Source organism: Mustela erminea, chromosome 9, assembly GCF_009829155.1.
Source record: "Mustela erminea isolate mMusErm1 chromosome 9, mMusErm1.Pri, whole genome shotgun sequence".
NCBI classification, from domain to species: domain Eukaryota; kingdom Metazoa; phylum Chordata; class Mammalia; order Carnivora; family Mustelidae; genus Mustela; species Mustela erminea.
The window spans coordinates 90,695,412-90,718,380 of NC_045622.1; the positions used below are offsets into that span (position 1 = coordinate 90,695,412).

The 22,969-nt window shown below is 38.4% G+C and overlaps 1 protein-coding gene across 9 annotated transcripts in view; it reads right to left on the reverse strand.

Moving 5' to 3' along the window:
• Positions 1 to 1,476: 1,476 nt before the first annotated feature.
• The window catches only part of LRRC4C (leucine rich repeat containing 4C), a 1,206,407-nt gene continuing 1,184,914 nt past the window's right edge, over positions 1,477 to 22,969 (reverse strand). For all 9 annotated transcript variants that reach the window (XM_032357772.1, XM_032357770.1, XM_032357771.1 and 6 more), the window contains one exon: positions 1,477 to 5,362. In XM_032357772.1, coding sequence (XP_032213663.1) covers positions 3,398 to 5,320 — 1,923 coding nt within the window. In that variant the 5' untranslated portion in view covers positions 5,321 to 5,362 and the 3' untranslated portion in view covers positions 1,477 to 3,397. The remainder of the gene's footprint in view (positions 5,363 to 22,969) is intronic.

Here is a 22,969-nt window from a genome sequence, read left to right on the forward strand (position 1 = left end):
CCAGCAATCTATAGTCAGAATTTCATAGTGTAGAATCTCAAATATTCTGATTTTTAACTCTTTGATTATAAGACCTCAGAGCAATCATGGACTAGCAAAATCTTTCTCCTCAAGCAAATACTGGTTAACGTTCCAAGATCAAATGACCTATTTCAGTTTGGGAAAAGATGATATTTGATTACAGAATATTTAGAATATGAGGGGAAAATTAGTAAAGCTGTATCAGGGCCTACGTGCATGAACTATACCAAATTCTCCCATTTTGCCACTGAAAATGTATTCAAACATATTCAGAAGAAGTCAGGAGATTGACATGATAGCCAGGTGTACAGGATTCCTCATAGAAAAAGGAAATGTTGCATAATCTTTCTAAAACACCCTTGATGTTTCCCTGAAGCAAACTACATACCTTTAGTAAGGAAAACACACACACACACACACACACACACACACACACACACACACTCAATTATCATCAGGTTACCTTAACCTGGTTCCTTGTAAAGACATATTTTTGATGCACATGAGTATTTAAGAGTACTACCACTTGTTGTCTTTGGATAGAATAAAAAGAGAGATTGACATGGGATTATGTTTTGTTACAAGGACATACCAGATGTTGGACAGTCACGTGAACTTTCTGGTGGACCAAGAAGTCCACAGTGCATGATGGTCTCTCACATGTCTACACAGTGCACAGTACACAGTACACAGTACAACTCCTACACTGAGGGCCAAAAGCCAAGTGTGCTATGCAGAGCAAACACAAACCCTGCTAATCATAAACCTCTAGATACATAACTCTAGGTAATGCATTTATAGCACCCCACTCTTCAACCCCACAACCTGCAATGAGGACGTTTATTCAAAAGTGTTTCTAAATTTACTGTGAAGGTCAAGTTTGGCTTAACCAGTCTTTCATCAATACTTTTGCTTCCAGAATGTATTTATTGCAGCAACTATAATCTCCTATAGGACTGAAATGTATGCTTTCTTAACTTTTTAGTTTGAGTTCACCTTTCATTCTGTTTAGTAGGATTTTTCCAATCATTCGGCCAACTCTTACAGCTAAGGGGAGTTGTGTGCTGGGACTAACTCCCTAAGAATTATCAGCTCAAAGTGAGTGAAGGTTCAGAGCCTGCTAAGAGAGAGCTCAGTGAACACAGATCAAGTAGAGAAGGCAGGATTCTTTTCCCTTTTGGCTTATAACACTCTTCTTTGGACTAGCACCTGCTGGATATCCCTTGGTGGGTTGTTTGTTTGCTTTGTGATCTACATCTTGGGAATATATTAAGTACATTCTATACTGAATAGCTTGGCCAGTGACAGCCAACATGTGTTTTCCTCTTTTGGGGGCGTCTTCTCCACAGTAAAAGTAAATGTGAATAGTGTTCCTAACAAAGGGAGTTGAAATACTAGGGATGAAAACGCTACTGGAGAATTAGTAATCAAAAAAAAAAAAAAAAAAAAAAAAAAAACCCTTATGTGGTCTTACTCATTTTCTTCCCTTCATTCCCGTTCTCTGACCTGCTTTGCGAGCAATGATTGATTCTCCACACCTGGAGAACACAACACTCTGGTGTGAGCTCCAGCCTGCAGACTTAAGTTCCTCCATTAGGAGATGAAGTATTCAACAGCTTGGGCATCAGTTGTTTCACCAATGAGGAGGTAGGTTTCAAGGTCAGTAATAAGAGGTGTCTGTTTTCACTTTGCTTCACATAGATCAGGACAGAAGTCATAGACATACAATGTTAAAATATCAGGAGAGTGCCAATGTACTAAGAACCAGCAAGTTCCTCTTTTAGTTGGAAGCTAGTGTATATTCTCATACCTAATGTTTCTCCAGTTCCTTCAAGGACCTTTAGTGAATTACTACTGTATTGACTTGGCTATCTCTTGGTGCGCACACACCCATCATGGCAAATCCATACTCACACAACTTTATAGCTCTGCGATTTCCATTTGAAAGAAGAGAGTCAGTTCTTCCAGAAGGATGGAAGAAACCATAAATCAAGGAGCTTTCTGTAATAATAACCAATATTTTTGAAATTTCAGGTTCCCAATTCATGACCTTCCATTTATCAGAGTTAGCCCTGAGTAAGAGGCTGATAATTTTCTAATCATATTTCATATAGATCATGAGTGATTTAAGGACAAGAAGCAGGCCTTGTCAATTGTGTACCCACAGCACTAAAATCAGTGTTTAAAACAGAAGGTATTTAATAATTATTGTGGAATTGAGCTGAATTTGCTGATACTCAGCACCAAAAATTATTTTTCAACTTAGATAATTTAGAATACCTTCACATTCTCTTGTTGTACTTTAGTCAATAGGACTTAACTTAGGAGACAGTGACTAGATTATAATGAAACTTTCTTCCAAGTGGGATTGAATTTACTTCACAAAACCATTGTTTTTTAATCTGCGCATTCTACAAAGGGTGCTCCTAGTGAGAAGAAGAAGAAAAATAAAATACCACAGCATCCTTGAAGATAGGTCCAACACTCAAGTCAGCTAATGAAATAGGACCCCAAAGAGACTGATGCTGGGACTGAAGAATATAATACTTTTTTCTTTCTTAGAAAGTAGGAAATCTAATTACCTTCAAGTTTCTCACATTTGAGCCATACTACAAATGAGCTGTGTCCAGGTACAGAAAAACCAACAATATTTTATTTATAACCTTATTTTTTTAGTTTTTGAACTACAAATTCTGGTTCTAGAGGTGTTTAAAAGATCATGGGTTTTTATAGATGCTCATATGTAAATTAATCTGTTGTTTGCTTACTTTTTTTCTTTTTTTCTTTTTCTTTTTTTTTTTCTTTTTTTCTTTTTCTTTTTCTTTGTCATTGAATGGTTCTCATAAATACAGAACAGGTCATTACATGAAAAATATAAGATCTTGCATTTTTTTTAATCTCGTTCTCTCTTAAAAATCTATTTCTAATATTGCATTCCCCATTGGACTACTTCATAAGGGCATGAGGGAAAGAAAGGAAAGAGAAAAAAAAAAAGAAAGAAAGAAAGACAAAATAGACTGGTTCTCACCACTAGAATTCACCATAAAAATCTCAAAGTGTAACAGAATTCTTACAAAATTTCCTAGGCCAGTTCTTTAGGGACTTGAGGTCTATGAAAAATATGGCAACCAGGGAAGGCAGGGATGAGATGTGGGAAAATAGTAAATAAGTGCAGCAAAAACAGGTTCTGAGGAATACACATAATTTTGTCTGCTTTAGATCACAATAGAATTTTTAATAAATAAATTTCTTTTCTTTTTTGTTTTTTTTTTGTAAAGACACTTTTTTGAAACAGTAGATTTAGCCCAGTCATTTGTGTCATTTTTAATAAACTGTCTTTTTTTTATTGTTTGTTTTCTGTAACTCTGTAAATGTTTTAGATTTGAGTCTCTTGTACATTGTCTTTAGAGTTCATTCGGATCAATAACGGTTCATGCACTGAACTGTGTATTGAATTAATTGTGTTAACTGTTGTTGTGTGGTTGAAGGGAGATTTGTAAGAGTTATAGTGATTTAGGTGCTCATGCTCAATAGCAGGCATGGGCAGGTGGCTTTCCATGGGTGTATCTCCTGTAATCTCATCATCCACATTAATGATTTCAACAGTCCTTGTCGGGGCGTGATGGTTTTGCCGATGGTGCTGCTTCCTCATTTTGTAGAAAATGACCAGCATCACTGCAGCCATGAGTGTGATGGCCACAAAACAGCCAATGATGATTTTGGTGGTCTTCATGACCTCATCGATTCCCGGGATCCCACTGTTTATGTCAGTCACTGGGATGGTGAATGTTTTTTCTGTCGACCTTGTGCTCTGTGGCGTGAGAGAAGTGGTCACATTGGTGGTCTCCCAGTCAATCACTGGAGTGGGACCCACGTTGTTATCTGTGGTCCGTGCCTCATCCTGAGAAGGTTCCATAGTCTCTACTGTGACAGTTGAAAAGTAAGAGAAGGGAGTAGTGGTTGCTGCAGTAACATTCAGGGTGGCAGAAGCAGTGGTATTTCCGACAGAATTACTCACCATACATGTGTACATGCCTGTATCTTGCACGGTTACATTCGTGAAATTTAATGTGCCGTCACTGAGCACAGCTATCCGCACTTTGTATGCCCCATGTGTCATGACCGTTCCATTTGGGGTAATCCAAGATACAGAGGTCAGGGATGTGGAGGCCCGACATTTCAGCTCGGCTGCCATGCCCTCAGTGACATTGAGGTCTGCTGGGGGCTCCACAATCACAGGAGCATAGCATGTGAAGTAATTCTGGTCAAGCTCCCCGATGTACCTCCCTTTCAGATTGGGAGGAGTGTTACATCGAGCACAACAAGCTGTGTTGGAGGGGGCCATGTCTTTTATCCACCAGCTGAGCCACAGTATGTCACAGTTACAGTTCCAAGGGTTGTGATGCAAGTGTATCCGCTCTAGGTGATGCAAGGGTGTGAAGAGGTCATGAGGCAGTAGTGTTAGATTGTTGTGTGCCAAGTTTATCTCCACGAGTGACTGAAGGTTATCAAAGGCATTCCGTTCAATCACTTGAATCTGGGACTGGATCATCCACAGTTTTTGAAGGTGCATCAGTCCCTGGAACGAGCCAGGCCTGATGGCTGACAAATGATTCCCAGAAAGATCCAGCTCATCTAGTTTTATGAGAGGTGTAAGGTTAGGGATTTCGCGGAGGTTGCACATGGCAAGGTTCAAATACCTCAAGTTGGACAGACCTTCAAAGGCACCTTCTGAGATATATGAAAGCCTTTTCAACTCCCCCAAGTCTAGTCGGCGCAAAGAAGGGATTCTGTTAAAAGCATAAGAAGGAATGCTTTCAATGGGGTTGTTTCTCAACCAGAGCTCCTTCAGTTTAGACAAATATACAAAAGCTCCATTTGGGATGGTAGTAAGACGATTGTCAAAGAGTTCCAGAGTATTGAGGTTTGCCAGACCATTGAAGGCCCCGATTTCAATTGTTCTAATATGATTCCTACTCAACTGTAGGATTTCTAGGTGCCTCAAGTGCTTGAAGCTGTTCACTTTGATGATCTGGATTTGGTTCTCATGGAGGTTCAGCAGCCGCGTGTTGGTAGAGATGCCATCTGGAACTTCCCGTAGGTTTTTCCGGACGCAAATCACCTTGCTGAACTGGTTGCTGCAGGAGCAGACAGAAGGGCAGGTTTGAGCCCGCACCAGACCAGCCACCACAAGAAGTTGAAGAGCCAGCAGCACCACAAGCAGGGGGTCAAATAGGGCCCTGTTAAACCTAGGACCTATCATTATCTGCTGTGGATGTAAGGTCATCTTGTTCAACATTCATAATTTATCTGGTGTTGGTCCGTCTGGAGTTCAAATAGTCTGCAACATAAGAGCAAAAAAGGGTATTAGATCTCCTCCAAATGTCTTCCTGGAGCAAAGTCAGTGACATAATATACGAGCTAAGGCCATCATTTCTCACACTAGCAAACAACCAATCTAATGTCCTTTTATTGAGTGATGTGGCTCATATTTATAGAGAAAATGTTTCTGTACTTCAAATTAGCAGTCATCCACAGCCCATATCAAGTGTACGCTCACAGAGAATGAGGGGAAACACCTTACAGTAGTGTTCAGCAACCAAGTATGACTTGAATGCATGAGGACATATGAGATGGACCCCATCAGCAGGTTCAAAGGCCAGACCAGATTGGAAAAGTACAGAAAATAAGATTTGGCCCTATACCCAACAAACAAAAAGCTCTCTTACAAAACCAGTAATAGCTGAGATTGTATTGAGGATTCTTCTATATGCCAGGCACCATGGGCTATAGACTTCACAAGCAATCCTGTCCAGGAGTAGCTACATAATTTGCAGGGTCCAGTGCCAAATGAAACTGGAGGATGGCTTCTTAAAAATTATGAAGACTTTCAACTCTGTGTAACAACAGAGCATTAACCAAGCGTGGGCCCTTCTGTGAATGGGGTCCTTTTCAATTACATAGGGTGCGTGGACTGATCCTCTCTTGTCCTTACACCACTGCTCTGAGGTAGGGAGGTTCACTGTCTCCATTTCCAAAATGAAGAGGTTATGACTTCCAAATGAAGAAGTCATAGGGAAACTAACACAAAGTCACAAAGTTCATAAGTACAGAACCAGGACTCACACACTCACCTGACTGGTCCAAGAGCATATGATCTCAAATCTCCATTAAAAAGTTTCCGGGAGAACAATGGCAAAGACAAAATATTTTTTCATGATTAATTTCTCTAAAATAATCTAAAATAAATCTAAAATTTTCTGGGGGGTGTCCTGAGCTCTGAACCCTGGCAACTGTGAAGATGCACTGAAACAATGGCATGTACAAATGTACCTAAACTTTTAGAGATTTTCAAATACCCAAACTCACTATAATACAACAACTGCTACCTACAGGCAGACAGACCACAAATTAAACAAATTAAATAATTTCCATGAAACATAACTCTTAGGTACAGAGGACACCTTAGTATAACAGAAATACTATATATCTTGTACCCCTACTCTCGCTGATTTTAAGTAGATTTGTGGGAAGGGGAATAAAATAACTTACTTTCTGCATCTCTTCCAGCACAGGAAGGAATTTTAAAGGAGCTTTGGGTTACTCAGTGCTTGTCTCATTCTTATCATGAACTGGACACCTGTGTAATGACTTCTTCCAAACCTCTCATCTCAATAAAGTGTCCTTTCTATGAATCTCTTAGAAACAAACAAATAAAAAAAAAATGGGATGGCGATCACTACCTTCCAACTCAAAAAGGCACTAATTTAGTACTTATTATGTGTCACCTTGGACTACTTATTAATCTTCTCTCCATAACACATCCTCCTCACTTGCAAAATCAGAATGACAATAGTGATTACCCTTAGTGTTGTTGTGAGGACAAAATTAGTTAAAACAGATAAAGTGCTTCGAATAATGCCTCTCCCATGTTAAAAACTCAGTAATGTCAGCCATTATTATTACCGTTCTTCTTCTTGCCCTCACCCAGACATCTTGCTGAGCATATAAAGATGAAGACCATCATCCTTACCCCTGAGGAAATGATCATTTAAAAGGGGAGACAGATAGGACAAGAATGAATCACAATAACATATGTTCATTGGTATGAGGCCAGGCCACTCTGGCACAGGGGCACTGATATCAGATCAGCTCAGTCCGTGCTGGTAAATCAGAGGATTTTAAAAGAAGGGGATCCTGATCTAGGTTCTCTAGAAGAAGTTGATTTAATAAAAAAAGAAAAAGAAAAAGAAAAGAAGAGCATTTTCGCCAAGGAACACCTTCAGCCAAGAGACTAGGACCCAGAAAGATGCTTGCATGTCCAGGGACCAGTAAACCGTTCTCTGTGGCGTGAGAATGGAGACCCTGGGAAAGAGACAGTTCTTTCTTCCAGGCTGCTGCAGCTCTAGATTGATTAGATTGACTTTTCACACCATACATATATCTATCTATATCTAGATATAGATATAGATAGATAGATAGATAGATAGATTCCAGTACTATCATCATTAGTACTAGATCATTAGTCTCTGGTCCTGCTTCTTCCACCATCCTGTGAACACCACGAGGACAGAAGCCATGTCTGATGGTTTTTCTCACCCGTCAAACTTTAGACACTGGGTAAAAAGGCTGTTGTAAATGTGTAGAAGCAGTCACTATCTAGTTACAACTCTGCGTATGTGTAGTGATAGAGACTAATATAGTAATCATGACTTTCTACTTCCTATATTTTTGTCCTTCCTTCCTTCCTTCCTTCCATCTCTCTCTCCTTTCTTTCTTTCATTCTTTCTTCTAAGAGAAAGAGAGAGCTCACCAGTTGGGGGGAGATGGGCAGAAGGAGAGGGAGAGGGAGAGAATCTTAAGCAGACTCCACACCCAGCATGGAGCCTGATGCAGCACTCCACCTCATGGCCCTGAGATCATGACCTGAGTGGAAATCAAAAGTCTGGACGCTTAACCAACTGAGCCACTCAGGTGACCCTATCTTCTGTATTTTCTGATGTTTTGTTATCTGGGGCCTTGTTGTTCCAGAGAGAGCCCCTCAAGGACTAGCCAATTCCTTGAAATAGCAAAGGACTTGCCCACAAGCATGCCTTTCATCAACCTGAAGCCTATACCCCAATTAGCTCCTTTCTCAGGATCTCACAGGGCAATGCCAGCTGCAAGCCTGCTTACCCTGCCATCTCTTGCTTTCTCTCACAAACCATAATAAAGGCACTTGCTCAGAGTTGTCCTTACTCCTTCTACCCCTGTGACTGACCCTGGTGCTTCCTTGTGTGGCCCCCTTAGGACATAGCATGCCCCCTCCTCTTGGGAACTGTGAGTAAAGAAAAGTATGTATCTCTTCAATGACAATTGTCTCCTGATTTGTCTCATTATACCAAATAATAATAAAATCTACATTTTAAAACAACTAATCACTAAATAGCAGGGGGGGGGCTGCTCATCTTAATAATCTTGTTGATGGCTTTATAGGTCTACTCTATTGTCCTATTTACACAGTGACAACAATAAGATTGGTAGGTTTCTCACCCTGAGCTAGATTAGGAGATATTTTTTATTGTAAATTCAAGCATGACCTTAAAAACCCTTAGGGATTTCCACTTTAAATAGAATCTTACTTACATTTCCAGTGACATGACCACTGAAAATTTTTCATTCATATGATTTGGTGTAGTTATACATTTGCTCCCCTCTCTCCAACACACACTTTTTAAGGTAATTGGGCATTTAGAAAATAGCACATAAAATCTCTGATACATTAACTGATGGGTATTTTTAGGACTCGGGTCCAAGAGTCCTACTCCTCTAGTTCACCTTCTACCTCCCTACCCTCTGACTCTTGGAATCCTGGGGTCTCTGGTAATAGAGATATAGAGAAATAACTCATTGACTGGACATAGCACAGAAGTGAAGAAGCTAAGTCCTTTGCTTAAGATAAGCCATGTGCTATCCTTTTCTCTTTAAAAGAAGAAATAGCAAAGGAGCCATGTCCCATGGTCAAAGGAAAAGGCTCTGGTAAAGCCTTCCTAAATTTAAATGCCAGCTTAAACTTCCATGACTCTGCAACTGGGAAAGATACTTCACTTCTCATTTCTCTTTACTTTACTTTTCCATCTATTCAAAAGGCTTTTGTTAGCAATATCACATTTATATATATATGTATCTATATACATATATATGCATATACACACATCTATATACATCTATATGCATATATATATACATACACATACTTACCAGCTCATAATTAGCAATTTATAATAAATATGTAAAACATATTCAAACTAAAAATAAAATGATGGAACACTCAGTTTCTTCCTCTTATATAAGATAGGAATAACACTAATATCTATTACTCAGAGTTATAGTAAGGATTAACTGCAATGATCAGAAGCACGCTTTCATATGCAAATCCAATACATTGCAATTAATTGCAGAGTGCATGTGTCTCTCCTTTTTCAATCCCCAGGCTCTTTTATTTTCTATTTCTTACTTACTTCAAGGTCTTTCTACTCTTGCTATTAATGAGATTTCCTATAAATCAGTCATAAGTGACGATTTATGAATTATAGCCAGTTCAAAGGTAATTTATAACCCACAGAAAATAACGCTTGGTACGTGCACTGAATCGAATAACCTACTATCAACAAAAGGTTTTCTATTTTTAAAATCTAAATTATGTTACTTTACATTAAAAGCCATGTTTCAGCATCTCTTTCATAAGATGATTTTATCACATCAAAAAGAAATCAATTTAAAAGTAGGCTCTATCCATTACAATGTCATCTGACAGGGTTTATTTACCAATGGATCTGTATGGGTTTTGAATTAAGCTGTAATACTTTCAGCCTTGTCCCAGAGGATATTCTGACTTTGTCAACAGACCTTTCTTCTTTCCCTACCCATGCTTCAGTGCACTGAGATACAGGGGGCTGCTCTATTTAGCACAGTTTCATTGCTCAGTTAGCAGAAATTGAGTCTAGGTATTAGAACTGGTTTGGAAGCCAGGTAAAAGAAAGGTGAATTTATTAGCCACAACCACTCTTGCCCACAAAACACACAGTCACCCTCATATGAATCTCCAGCAAATCTCCACCCTCATATGAATCTCCTAAATTCTGAGAACCAAAACCACTTGCCCCACACTCAGCCTGGAAACAGACCTCCAAACAAGACCTTTCTGTTGACATACCCATGATTTTTGCTCTTCCATCATCTTTATTAGCCTCTCTATCTGTGGGGACTCTCCTGTCCAAGCAAATTGTTTCACTGCCCCTCTAGGAATCTGCCCAAAGACCCATCAGGACATCTAATGGCAGTTCATTCTCTAAGATTCTTTTAATCTCTTGCCTCACCTAGCTATTTTCACAAATCCTAGATGGCTGTACTGCAATCCTAACTCTCTCCTAATCAACCTCCCACAGTGAAAACTCCCCTCAAATCAGACTTCCAATTCTCCATAAATTCTGTCCTAATCTTTACCACTCTATTCACAGATCCTCCCATAACTATGTGAGATGGTGGCCTCTCTCAACAGAATGAACAATAAACTTGCTCTGTTTTTTCAACAAGTTGTGTTGGGAGTCAGCTTTTTATAGCACTAAGAATGGATTATTCATTTAAATTGTGCTTGAACCTCTCTTTCTCTCTTTCTTCTCATTTGTTGCCTCCCCAACACTTTCATTCCTTACTCTTGCCCTAGAACATTTTGTTCGGGAATCTTCATTCCCAACCTTAAAAAAAGATAAATTTTTTTTTTTTTAAATCATGAAACTATATTCTCTGCTTTGGAAGAGTCTGACTCAGGACTGCTGGGTAAATAGAATTTGGTTTAAGCTAGGGCTAGGCAAACTTTTCCTGTAAAGGGCCAGAGAGTAAATATTTTAGGCTTTGCAGGCCACATGATCTCCTGTTGTAACTATGCTACTCTGCCATTGTAGCCTAAAAGTAGTTGTAGTGAAAAGGTAAATGAGTGGATATGGCTGTGGTTCTGATTAAACCTGTTAGGAGCACTGAAATTTGAATTTCATACCATTTTCACATGTCTCAAAATATTATTCTTTTTTTTAAAAAGGGAGAAGGAGAGAATAAGCAAAATGGGTAGGGTGGAGGGTCAGAGGTAGACAGAGAAGCAGGCTCTCCACTGAGCAGGAAGCCCAATGTGGAGCTAGATTCCACAATCTTGGGATCATGACCTGAGCCAAAGGCAGCTGCTTAACCAACTGACCCACTCAGGTGCCTCTCAAAATATTATTCTCAACATTGTTTTCTATTTAAAAATTCAAGAATAGGCACGTCTGGTTGACTCAGTCAGTTGCGCCTCTGTCTTTGACTTGGGTCAGATCCCAGAGTCCTGGGATTGAGTCCCACATCAGGCTCCTTGCTCAGCAGGACGCCTACCTCTCCTTCTGTTTGCCACTCCCCCTGCTTGTGCGCACTCTCTCTCTCTAACATATAAATAAATAAAATCTTAAAAAAAAAATTTCAAGAACAATCTTAGCTCCTAGGGCTAACCTCTGGACTATAGTTTGCTGAGCTCTTATCTAAACAAATATTGGTTGTAACATTTCTGTTGCCAGAGACTGGTTAGGTCTGGATAGGTGACACAATTGGCCAATGAGATGTGAGAAGAAGTCAGCTGAGGGGTTCTGGAAATTTTTTTTCTCCCACTAATAAGAAGAAAAACAGGGGGAAGAAATAGTTATTTATTCTGTTTCTGGATATTGTTGTGAGTATAAGATGCCTAGAGTTGCTGAAGCCATCTTGTGGCCAAGAAAGGAGGAAGCCTGAGGATAAAGCTGTTATGCCAAGGAAGGAAAATGGAAAGAAGGGAAGAAATTGTATTTTTTTTATATTCGTGATGGGCAACTGAATTAATGAATCCTGTTACTATCTTTCCTCTATATTTTCTTAGGATATAAAATATTCAACTTCTTACAGTATAAACAATTACTTTTTCTTGGTCACTTACAGTCAACCTATCTTGATACTTACATATTCATTCTCCTTTCTCCCTCTTCCCTTGTCTCTCCCTCCCTCTCACTTTTTTTCTCTCACCATCTCCCCATTTCTGAAACCAATGGCAAAGAAATAACAAGTAAGACAGCAGAAAAATTCTGATTTTTGTGTACCGTTATAAATTTGAAACCTACCAAAGGAAACAGCGTAAACTGAGGCATCCATTAGTCAGAAAAGAGGTAAGCCTCATGCCTATCATGCTAAATGGCTTTCTACTGCAGTCATTTCCTGTATAATTCTTTAAATTTTAAAGAGTGCTAGAATACACCAGAGAAGAAAAAATAGCACTTCGAATAACACTATTATCAAAGATAGCTTACCTCTCCAAATTAAAATTCTTTTATAAATATTTTCTAATATAATTTATTTTTTTTCCCCAATTGAAACCCAATTTTATAAGTCGGTTGAGTTTTCTCTACTCCTTATATAGTTTTTTGTTGCTCTGCAGATTTCCAGTGAGAAGAAAATTTTTGTAACCCTGCCTAGGGCTGACCCTGTAGGCAAATGTAATGGAAGTAATACAACATTTAAATGGCTGTAAACCAGGGACTCAACCTGTCAAGTCAACAGGAGGTTCTTTGGCTGAACACACTGACTTGGCAATGTTTCTAGAAAACTGGAAGAAATTGAGATTGAAGAAGAAGAAGAAGAAGATGATGATGATGATGATGATACCTGAGTCTGTGTTTTCATTTTTCTCTAAGACTTACCTGATTTATAGCAAAAGAATACATATGTTCAGGGTTTAGAAGTGACACAATTACAATACTATCAGGTGAAAAGAAACAATGAGTAGAGAGAACTATGTATTAAAAAAAAAGAAAAGGAAAGGAAAAAAAAATCATGTGGCCAACATGTTGCTATTGCTTGGACAGTACAGTCAGGATTGTAAGAATGAAATTGGCCAGGACTTCTAGAATATTATAGTCTTGTTGGAGCTATAATACAAATGTACAGATACATATTTAAAAATTGTACATATAGATGTCCTGGGTACTAATGCAAACCAACATATTCAGTATTTAAATGCCATAAAGGATTATCAGAAATAATAGATAATCAGAGAAAATCTTAAGAGGATTCAGGATCATATGTAAGTCTCTAAGGAGACATAAACTTGCATTGAGGCAGAGTGGTGGCGGAGGAGGTAAGAGATTACTTAAAAAAGCAGAGGAGTAGGAGCATGAAATGAAGGAAAACTGACTTACCGGAAGCAGAAGGCTTATGCAGCAGAATTTAAATAGTTGACTTGGCCCAAATGAGGGGCACCACAAGCCTGCTGGAAGTTTGGATTTCCTTCAAAAAAGAGACTTAGAAAGAAACTGCAATCCCCTTAGGCAGGAAAGGGTTTGATGAGAGAGCACTGTGTATAAAAAGAATGATCTGCCCTCACATGTAAAAGAAATTTTGGAAAGAGGAACAGTTGATGGAAGAGTCCTACGACTTCAATAATCCACATCCCTAGCATTGCTTTAAAACTAAATGAAACTTCTCTTCATGATCTGATGACTGAGATGGGCACAGGTGGAAATTAATTAGCCCTCGTTGAAATCCCGTAGACCACGAAATACCAATGAAGGCGAAATTAGCTTCTGTCTGTGGTCACATGGAAAAATAAATTATACACAGAGATCAGGGTATGATTTTGGAAACTCTGATGTTCGTGTCAAGAGAGAGCCATCTCGGATGTCTGGTACTGCTCGTGTCTACTCTGTAAATGGCACACCAAGGATGATTAAACACATGTACCATTTTGGTTCCCTATAAATACCATACTTTCCAACTTGAAACAATGCTGAAGCACAGAAAGAGCCAGAAAGCTGTATTAGCAAAACCTAGAGGAAGAAAAACCAGATTGAGAATGGAATGGGGAGGACTGGAAGGTTGGCTCAGTATTACCGACGGTTTGATCTTTGGCAAATTGTTTTTCTCCGAGGTGCACCTTTCTCAATGGGAGTGATGGTAATACCATTAATAAATAGACATTGAGAGAATTACTTGGGTTAAATGTCATAGCATAAACTAAAAACAAATCCTGAAACCTGCCCCTGTACCTCCCCAAATGCCACTATCACACAGCCCGTTGCTCAATGCAGAAATGTAAGACTCTTCCTTGACTTCTCTTTTTCTCTATTTATATGCAACACAGTACTATTCATGGGATTCACTCAAATAAAACTTGGGATCAGTCTACTTTTCCTTTCGACCCTCTCTAGGCCAAAGCATCTTCATTTCTAACTTGGACCACTGAAATACCATCTGACCAGTTTCTCTACCTTTGCAATTGCCTTACCACAGTGAATTCTCCGTAGGGCATTTAGATTTTTAAATTTAAATTTAATTTTTTAAATTTTAAAAATATAACTATGTTCATGGCATTCTTCTGCTGAAATGCCCCTATTCGCTCCATATCCTTTTAGAGTAAAATGCAAACTGTTTTGGTCCCCAAATCAAGATCGTCTGATACCTGCCTGTGTCTCGTACCTTTCAGCTTTTCTTTATCCCCCTTCATTGGACTTCCACATTGGACTTCCTTTGGTCCTCAAATGCACCAAGGTTTTCTTCCCTGGGGACATTTGCAGTAGGGTCCCCTCTGCCTGCAACACATGTCCTTTGATTTTTGAGTGCTTGGTTTTCCTTGTCCTTCAGAACATTCTTTAAATTTTTCCTTCTCAGGAGGTTTTTTTCTTGACCATCCAGCCTAAAGAAGTGTGTCTACCATCATCAATGATATCACCATAATTAATTTTTATCTTACTTATTGTTGGTATTTTTCTCATATCCTTAGATGCTTATTTCCTTACTGTCTGTCTCATCTGAATGGAATCTTAAGTTCCATGGAGCAGAGACTTGTCTGTCCTATTCAGTAGTTTTCACCTGGAATAATGTTCTTCAAATATTTGCTAAATGTATGAATGAATGAATAAATGAGTAAGCTGCTGTCTAAGCAGCCCGTAGATAGTTAAGGCTATAAAGTCACTGAGGACCTAAATGACATCACACTCACTAATTGATCTAGGGATCCCTAGCATCTAGTAGAGCCCAACTCACACAGTAGGAATTTCATCAACTTCTGAAACGATGCTTGTCTAGCTTTTAACTATTTTCACAGAAGTCCTTCCTACAAAGAGAAGTTAGGGAGCGCAATGCAATATAAAGTTCATTTCATTGTTTCCTAGCTCTTTTTTCTATTTTGTGTGTTTGTTTTCAGGGGCAGGCTTCTCGATTTCCTTTTTTTATTATTGTTAATAGCAGCCCTATTTAAGTTTGGCCAAACAATGCCCTCTGCTGTATGTGCCTAAAATAGCATGATTGCCTTGAAATTCTAATGTGGATAATGTGTAAGTTGTTCTCTTGATTTGCTTCTTCGAGTGCACCTACATGTACATCAGAGGTAGGGAGGTCTGGCTCAGCTTCTGGGTCACTCCATCGGGTCAGAGCCGTTAGAGCAGAGAACAGAAATTCATACGGCAGAAAGTCAAGTAATCTTCAAATCCCCTTTAAAATGGAAGAGATCTTGATCACCACATTTCTGCTTCAGGAACTCATTTGAACCATTAATTAGAAAATCCATGGTTTGAAAAAAAAAGACCTCTTAATTCTTTTGTCACAACCCAAAGGAACAAGAAGGAATAGGCAGGGGATTATGGTAGGCGGTCACAGCTCCACCTCTGTTTTCGCTACGAAAAGTCAAATCTACTTCATGTTAGAAAAGCGGACCCAGAAATATAGCTCATGACTTGGCAAGGCTAAAAATAAAATTAATTTGTTTTTTCCTTCTTGTTTAGTCTCACATGATGCAGGAGAGATAAACATACCTGGCATGAAGTTTCTGGCTGGTTATGAATCCTTTTGATCATATTCACTTTTTGATGTTTATTATTTATGAAGAAATGAAATATAAATGACTGACTTGTTTCTCAAATGAAAGGGTGGGATTTGAGGTGTTCAGAGATATGTTTATATTTTTATGATAGATGTTTGCTCTGTTGGTTTTGTGAAATGAATAGCCGAGAAAAAAGCTTAAAACCTTAAGCTCCATATACTGCTTGATATTTCATTCTTCAGGAAATGAAATCAGACTGTCCCAATTATCAGAAATGCCTACTTTCTCCTTTGCACTAATATTTTTAAGTCTAGATCCTACCAATGCATAAAAACATCACTATTCTGCTTTTCCTTTTAATTCTGTCTCTTTTCTCAGGTTCAGGGCCACAACGTGATTAATACATGTTATTCTTTATCTCCAGAATTGGTCTCTTCTTCTTATACTTTTCCTGGGGGAGATCTATGCAGTTAACACTTCCCAGATTTAGTGTAACAAGCTTAGGAATCGAGGTGATCGCAGTTCAAGAAAACACAACACACCAATAGTTCCCATTTGCTTTAGAGAATAAAGCCGACATCCCTTACTGCCTCTACCCACTAGATGCCAGTAGCACCCCCAGTTGTGAGGATCTAGTGTCTCCAGACGTTGCCAATGTCCCCTGGAGGGCAAATTTGCCCTCTTAAAAACTACCACGTTAGCGTGACACATAGGACACTCCATGATCCTGCGCCATACTGCTTTCCCAGTCTTATCTCCCACTGTTCTCCATAATACAGTCTAGGCTGCAGTCTGTTTCTGATGCTAAAAATATGCCTCCTACTTTTCCTCTTCAGAGCCTTGCTCCTGTTGTCTCCATTGCCAGCAATGTTCTACTCTGACTTTTCTGTCAAAATTGTACCCAATCTCAGAGCCAATTTTACAATGACCATTTCTATTTGACCTGCGTTAGTCTTACTGGCCGGGACTAATCTATCCTTCCAGAAGTGCCTGTCATGCTAAGACTATAGCAGTTATCAACTGTGTTGGAATCTAAATGTTTGGGTATGTATTCAATCTATTTAATCATAAGCTTCTGAAAGACAGGACCTGGATGATTTCTAGGCACGCAATAAATATTTGTTGAATTTTATTACTGAATGTAGCCCATATTTTAATTCACAGTCAGGAGCCAGGATGATAAGCTGATTTTCTAATAACAATTAACATATAAAGGTCCATTGATAAGAACCGTATGAGAACCAAAAAAGTTAAAATGGTATACAATTTAGTACAAATGATAAAGAGAGGGGTTTAGTAATTACTCCTTGGCCTCTCATGCACATAAAACAAAAATATAAAAATAAATTCTGAAAAAGTAGATTGCCCAAACTCAGCATGTAAAGGTGTGATTGAAAACAATAGACTAAGTGAAAATTTCTCTTTACCATCAACAAGCTGTATCCTAAATATTACACCCAGAGTACATGGCACATTGTAACATTATATCTTTCATTACACACACACACACACACACACAGACAGAAAGACAGAAGGAAAGGAAGGACGGAAGAAAGAAAGAAAGAAAGCGAGCAAGCTCAAGAAAAGTTGGTACTTACCAACTACTTACATAACTAAGTGAAGGCTAATGGAATATAGAGATTTTTTTTTAAATCAGAGATAAAAATGTGTGTAGTATCCATCTGTGAAACTGCCTAGAGGTTGGATACTCTGATATATATACTCTATCATTGTGAGAATACATGATTTAATATATACAGAGAAGGATTTAGAACAGTGCCTGGTATATAGTCAATACTGTATGAACATTTGTTGTTGTATTTATGTTATTGTTATTTGTCTAGTCCCAGTGACAGCTGAAGTCCAATTATGGAGAATGACAGATACATCAGACAATTATAATCTGATGCTAAAGCAATTTGAATCATACAATTACGTTTTCTTAGTTGATTTCTCATCAACTGCCTTATTGAATTATAATTTTTTTTTCATGAAAATGCATAGTTTAATCCAAGAGCTCCTAAGAAGCTCACAAATGGATTTTAAACTATTTATGAATCTCCTGAAATTATATGCAAATTTTTGTATAAGTGTGGAGATTGTATATTTTTATAGGAAGATTATTCATTGGTTTTATCATCATATTCTCAAGGAGATTTATGACTCCAAAAAGTTTAAATTCTACATAAAAAGATTTGACAGACTGAAGTACTTGAAGTGTCTGTTATAGCTTTAGCTATAATTTAACAAACTGGCATTCCGCTTTCTATATTCATGTCTTATGTGTTTATAAGTGTGACTACAACTTTCTCATGATGAGCTACCCAAATCAAATTTCTGAGAGTATAAAATTAAGGACCGTCAGACCCCATCTTGAGTAAATACTTCAAGACGAATGTCCATTGGAAAAGGTCTTGGAATGCCATCTTCCCTTGTGACAGTGATCCTTGCCACATACATTAACACTGGTATTCAGGTGACAATTTGTCACTCCCTGTCATTTTTTTAAGGAATTTGTGTCAAAGTAAAAATCAGGATGCTGCATAATGAAATGAGGACTTCTCTGCTCCAGAAACTCCCCCATCCCTCATTTAACCATCATTTATTCCTTAAAGGAAAATGCACTGAGATAGTGTAACTGAATTATTAATATTTATCTCTTAGAATATTTTACATAGTTTTGGTTGATGCTTAAACAGAAAATATCATGCTCATTAATATTAGTGAAGATCATTGTATAATAGGAACAAACCAAAAAAGTAATATTCTATTACAAATAATACAACCCAAATCCCAATAAGAATTTCCCCTCATACACACTCAAACACAAAATCTATTGTTGAATGAGGTTAAACTGCAGAGATTAGACACATGTTTTAGCCTCTCAGGACCCACAATAGAATGATTCTAGGCTTTCGGTTTGAAAAAGGGAATAAAAAGAAAGCAGATAAAAGAGGCTGAACATTGCGTTATGTTTAATCTAAGTATGAAAAATTATTTTTCTCATGAAATTTTCTATTAGTCCATAGGGGCTAATGATATATTCTTTTATATGTTCATATTTTACATTAATATTTATATATTCTCATGTCTAGATTAATGACAGGCAAGTAACTAAAGAAACTTTTGAAAATCTAACAAGTTCATCTTCAACATAAGATCTTGGCAAGGCAGGTAGAGAAGGATTTGATTTCAGAAAGTTGGTAATGTAGTTAATGACCTTGCTTCCCATGCTTCCTTTGGATTGACGACTAGCTAGGAGGAGTTGATAGCCATTAACCCTCAACTGCTCATTAATCCTTAGGAAATGCCCTGTGCAAGGACATCATTGCCTTTATAGGTTGAAAACAAACAAACCAACAATAGCATCCAAAAGGCATATAGATTTTTATAATGAGTAATGTAATTTAAATTGCCATGCTTGGGAATCTGGAGAATAAATACCACATATAGAGAGTTATTCCAATTTTAAAATCATCTTCCAATGTTTTATCAAGTACTTCCCTGTTTATTCTTAAACAGTACAAAACCCAAATTTTCTAGACAGTAACCACACACACACACACACACACACACACACACACACACAATCTTCCCAGGCAAAATACTAATGATGTTTAGGATTCATTTCATAACCATTAAAGTCATTTCAGCTCTAATAATGTATGCTTCCAAATATGGGTGAACTTTCCCTGTGAGGGAATCTCTTCCACTTAGTAACTCCCCATCACCCATCATTTGAAACACTGTGCTGTGACAAGCCTAACATCAACAACAGAGTCACGAACCAATGCCGAACGCTGCACTGAGTAAGTGTGTAGGTGGTTGAGCAGATCATTCGAAGGAAAAGCGAATTTGCACTAGGATGGAACAGGGATAGGGAAGAGTACAGTGTAAGGTCTGAAGGCCTACTAAGAAATCATTTCAATAAATGAGGAATAAAAAAATGAGGGCCTCCTTTTTAGCTAAAATATAGGCTGACATGACATGAAGATTTTCACATCTCTGCTCTACAATCCTTAACGCTGTGAGACTCCCTTTGTAGTTCACCAGCTTCCTTGATTCCTGACCCACGACTGGCTGCTCTAATGCCTGTATATTTCAGACTCCCTAAAACATCAGAGCAAACCCGTCCATCAGGTCCTGGCTCCTACTGAAGACCTCTGAACAACCACCTTCCAGTTCTCAGCATGACTCAAGAGTTTAATAAATTCACCAAAATGACCCACAAAAACCTGATAAGGAAACTCTCTTTAATTGAGTCTGTGTTTTTGAGATCGGAGCAAGGGGAGGAAACAGAGTAGACTCCTTCTGTGATTTCCAGGCAACGTCCTTTAATCAGAATGCAGATAGCAGGGATGGCCTCCTAATTGGAACTGGAGCTGGTTTCAAGTAACCTCAACACTGTTAACATTGCATAATGACAAAAGCTTGGTGATGACATGTCAGATAATGGGAATGACTGTAATCAGTGATTTCTTTGTTTCCCCCTAATGACCGCAAAAGAGGGAATTATATGGCAGATGCAGACATTTGGAAATTGGATTCTTAGCCATTTAGTTAAGGCAGTCCTCATTTTGCTTGGTGCCGTGTTGCACATAGGTCATGCATACTGGCACCAAGTCCTCTTTTTTTGCATAGTTCTTTTATGACAGATTTGCTCTCAGTTACCATGGAACCTTGCAACATGAAGACTCCATTCCAATATGAACAAGCTTCAGTAACTCAGTACTGTGCAAAACAAGAACTCCAAGTATTCTCTGATACTCATTGGCCCAAAAGGCATCATTTCCAAAAACATACCATGGGAAAAAAGATCAGGAAAATCCATGAAAAGCAATAAGGAACTGGATCCCCTTTGGTATATTAATGGAATATACCATTATAGTGACACACATGCATGTCCCTATAAAAGTAATCATTGATTAACTACTTTTTTCTTAGTTTGGAAAATGAAAATTTCCTTGGTTTGGAAAATGAAAATTACTTCGTGGTTGTTTCTCCACTATTTATTTTTTTTTTATTCTCTAAAGGATGCATCCTAGGAAGAATAAATTAAAAAACACAGGGGTGACAGTCAGATCCCAATACACATATCACACATGCTAGGTGACACCAATGCAAATCACTTAAACTTTCTGTACCCTTCTGTCAAGTGAAGACAGAAGGAATACCTGCTCTTCCCAGGCCAAAGAAATACTGAAAATGTAAGGTTTAATCAAGAATAAATGTAACAAAAAGCAAAACCCACAAAATGAGGGTAAATTATGATACTTTTGTCACTCTTACACTCCCCAGCCTCATTTTTTAAGTTGCACCTGCCATGTGAACGGAAGTGGAAGATGGATAGGGATGTAGGCAAAATTCTGAGATCAGTGGTTGGAACACTATTGCTTATGGACAAAATCTGGCTCACCACCTGTTTTTTTTTTTTTTCAATAAAGTTTTATTGGAATACTGCTTCACCCATTCGTGTAAGTATTCTCTATAGTGGGTTTCACCTTAAGGTGCAAAATTGCATAGTTGTGATAGACTATAAGGCTCCCAAAGCCCCAGATACTTACTTACTGACCTTCTACAGAAAAAGTTTGCTCTGGAATTTCTATAATTTCTTTTCTTACTCACTCTCTTCAGCCCTACACCTGCCAAGATGATCCATTAAGGTCTATAAATAGAAATATTAGAATTTCTATTTATAACTAATTTTTTTAAGTTTTTTTTTTTTTATCTTAATTTGAGAGAGAGAGCGCACAAGTCAGGGGGGAGAGGGAGAAGCAGGCTCCCCGTTGAGCTGGGAGCTCTACACAGGACTTGATCCCAGGATCCTGGGATCATGAGCTGAGCAGAAGGCAGACATTCAACCAACTGAGCTACCCAGGCGCCCCTATAACTAACTTTCATCTCAGAAATAAAGAGATTCATTCTTACTAATTTGGCAATGGTTCCAGGTGTCACATAACATATGTGAGGAGTCCTGAGCAAAAGAGGGAGTTCCATAACACAGCGGGGTGATCTGTGGTACAATTACTTTCTCATATGTTTTTAGCACTAGGTGACATACTACAATCTCTGTCTGTCTGGCTAAGTGGCTTCAGGGATTCTTTTATTCAGGTTTTTTTTTTTTTTAAACTAACCCAAAATGGAGAAAGGAACATAAAGGGAATCTTTCAAAGGCATCACAGAGTGAATATTCTAATAATAAGTCAAGCATAAGCACACAGGTAAAAATGACAGAGCTAACATCTTCTCTCCTAGTATGAGCTCTTTGAAGCCTTATGATGATTATATATTAAAGAAATATGCATTGTGATTAATCTTGTATATGTATATACATCTACATATATACTACATAACATATGTGTATATATGGGGGGGTAACAATTATGCTCTCCAGCAATCATCTCCTGTCCCACTCTTGTCAAAGCTCTTTACTCTTTCCTGAATTCTCTAGAAGCCCACCAACATTTCTGACTGATACATGGCTTCTTTTCAGTTTTTTCCTCCCCACTTCACCCCACCCCTCTAAAGCATCTTGCTATGCAAAATCAATGCCTCTTCTGTCCCTGGGATTGGGAACCCTATTTCTGCATGCCCCTCTGGATCCTGGGAGAATGACCTGAAAACACGTCCTTAAGAGACAGACTTTGTAAGTATCCTCCCTTCCTTCCTTTCCTACCCCTCTGCTAAAAGTGTCTTCCTCTCACCATTATTGGAAAGACGGCTTAAAATCTGCAGGTTGAAGCTTTAAAGCTCATGAACATAGAACCCAAATTAAGAATCATAAACTTTGGGTGCCTGGGTGGCTCAGTGGGTTAAGCCGCTGCCTTCGGCTCAGGTCATGATCTCAGGGTCCTGGGATCAAGTCCCGCATCGGGCTCTCTGCTCAGCAGGGAGCCTGCTTCTCTCTCTCTCTCTCTCTGCCTGCCTCTCTGTCTACTTGTGATCTCTCTCTGTCAAATAAATAAATAAAAAATCTTAAAAAAAAAAAAAGAATCATAGACTTTGAGAGTTTTAATTTTAAAAGGAACCCCACAGACTTCGGTAAAAACTCTACTTCCTCTTTCACTATACAGAGATCTGGTCAGTAACTCTGAATCTCCT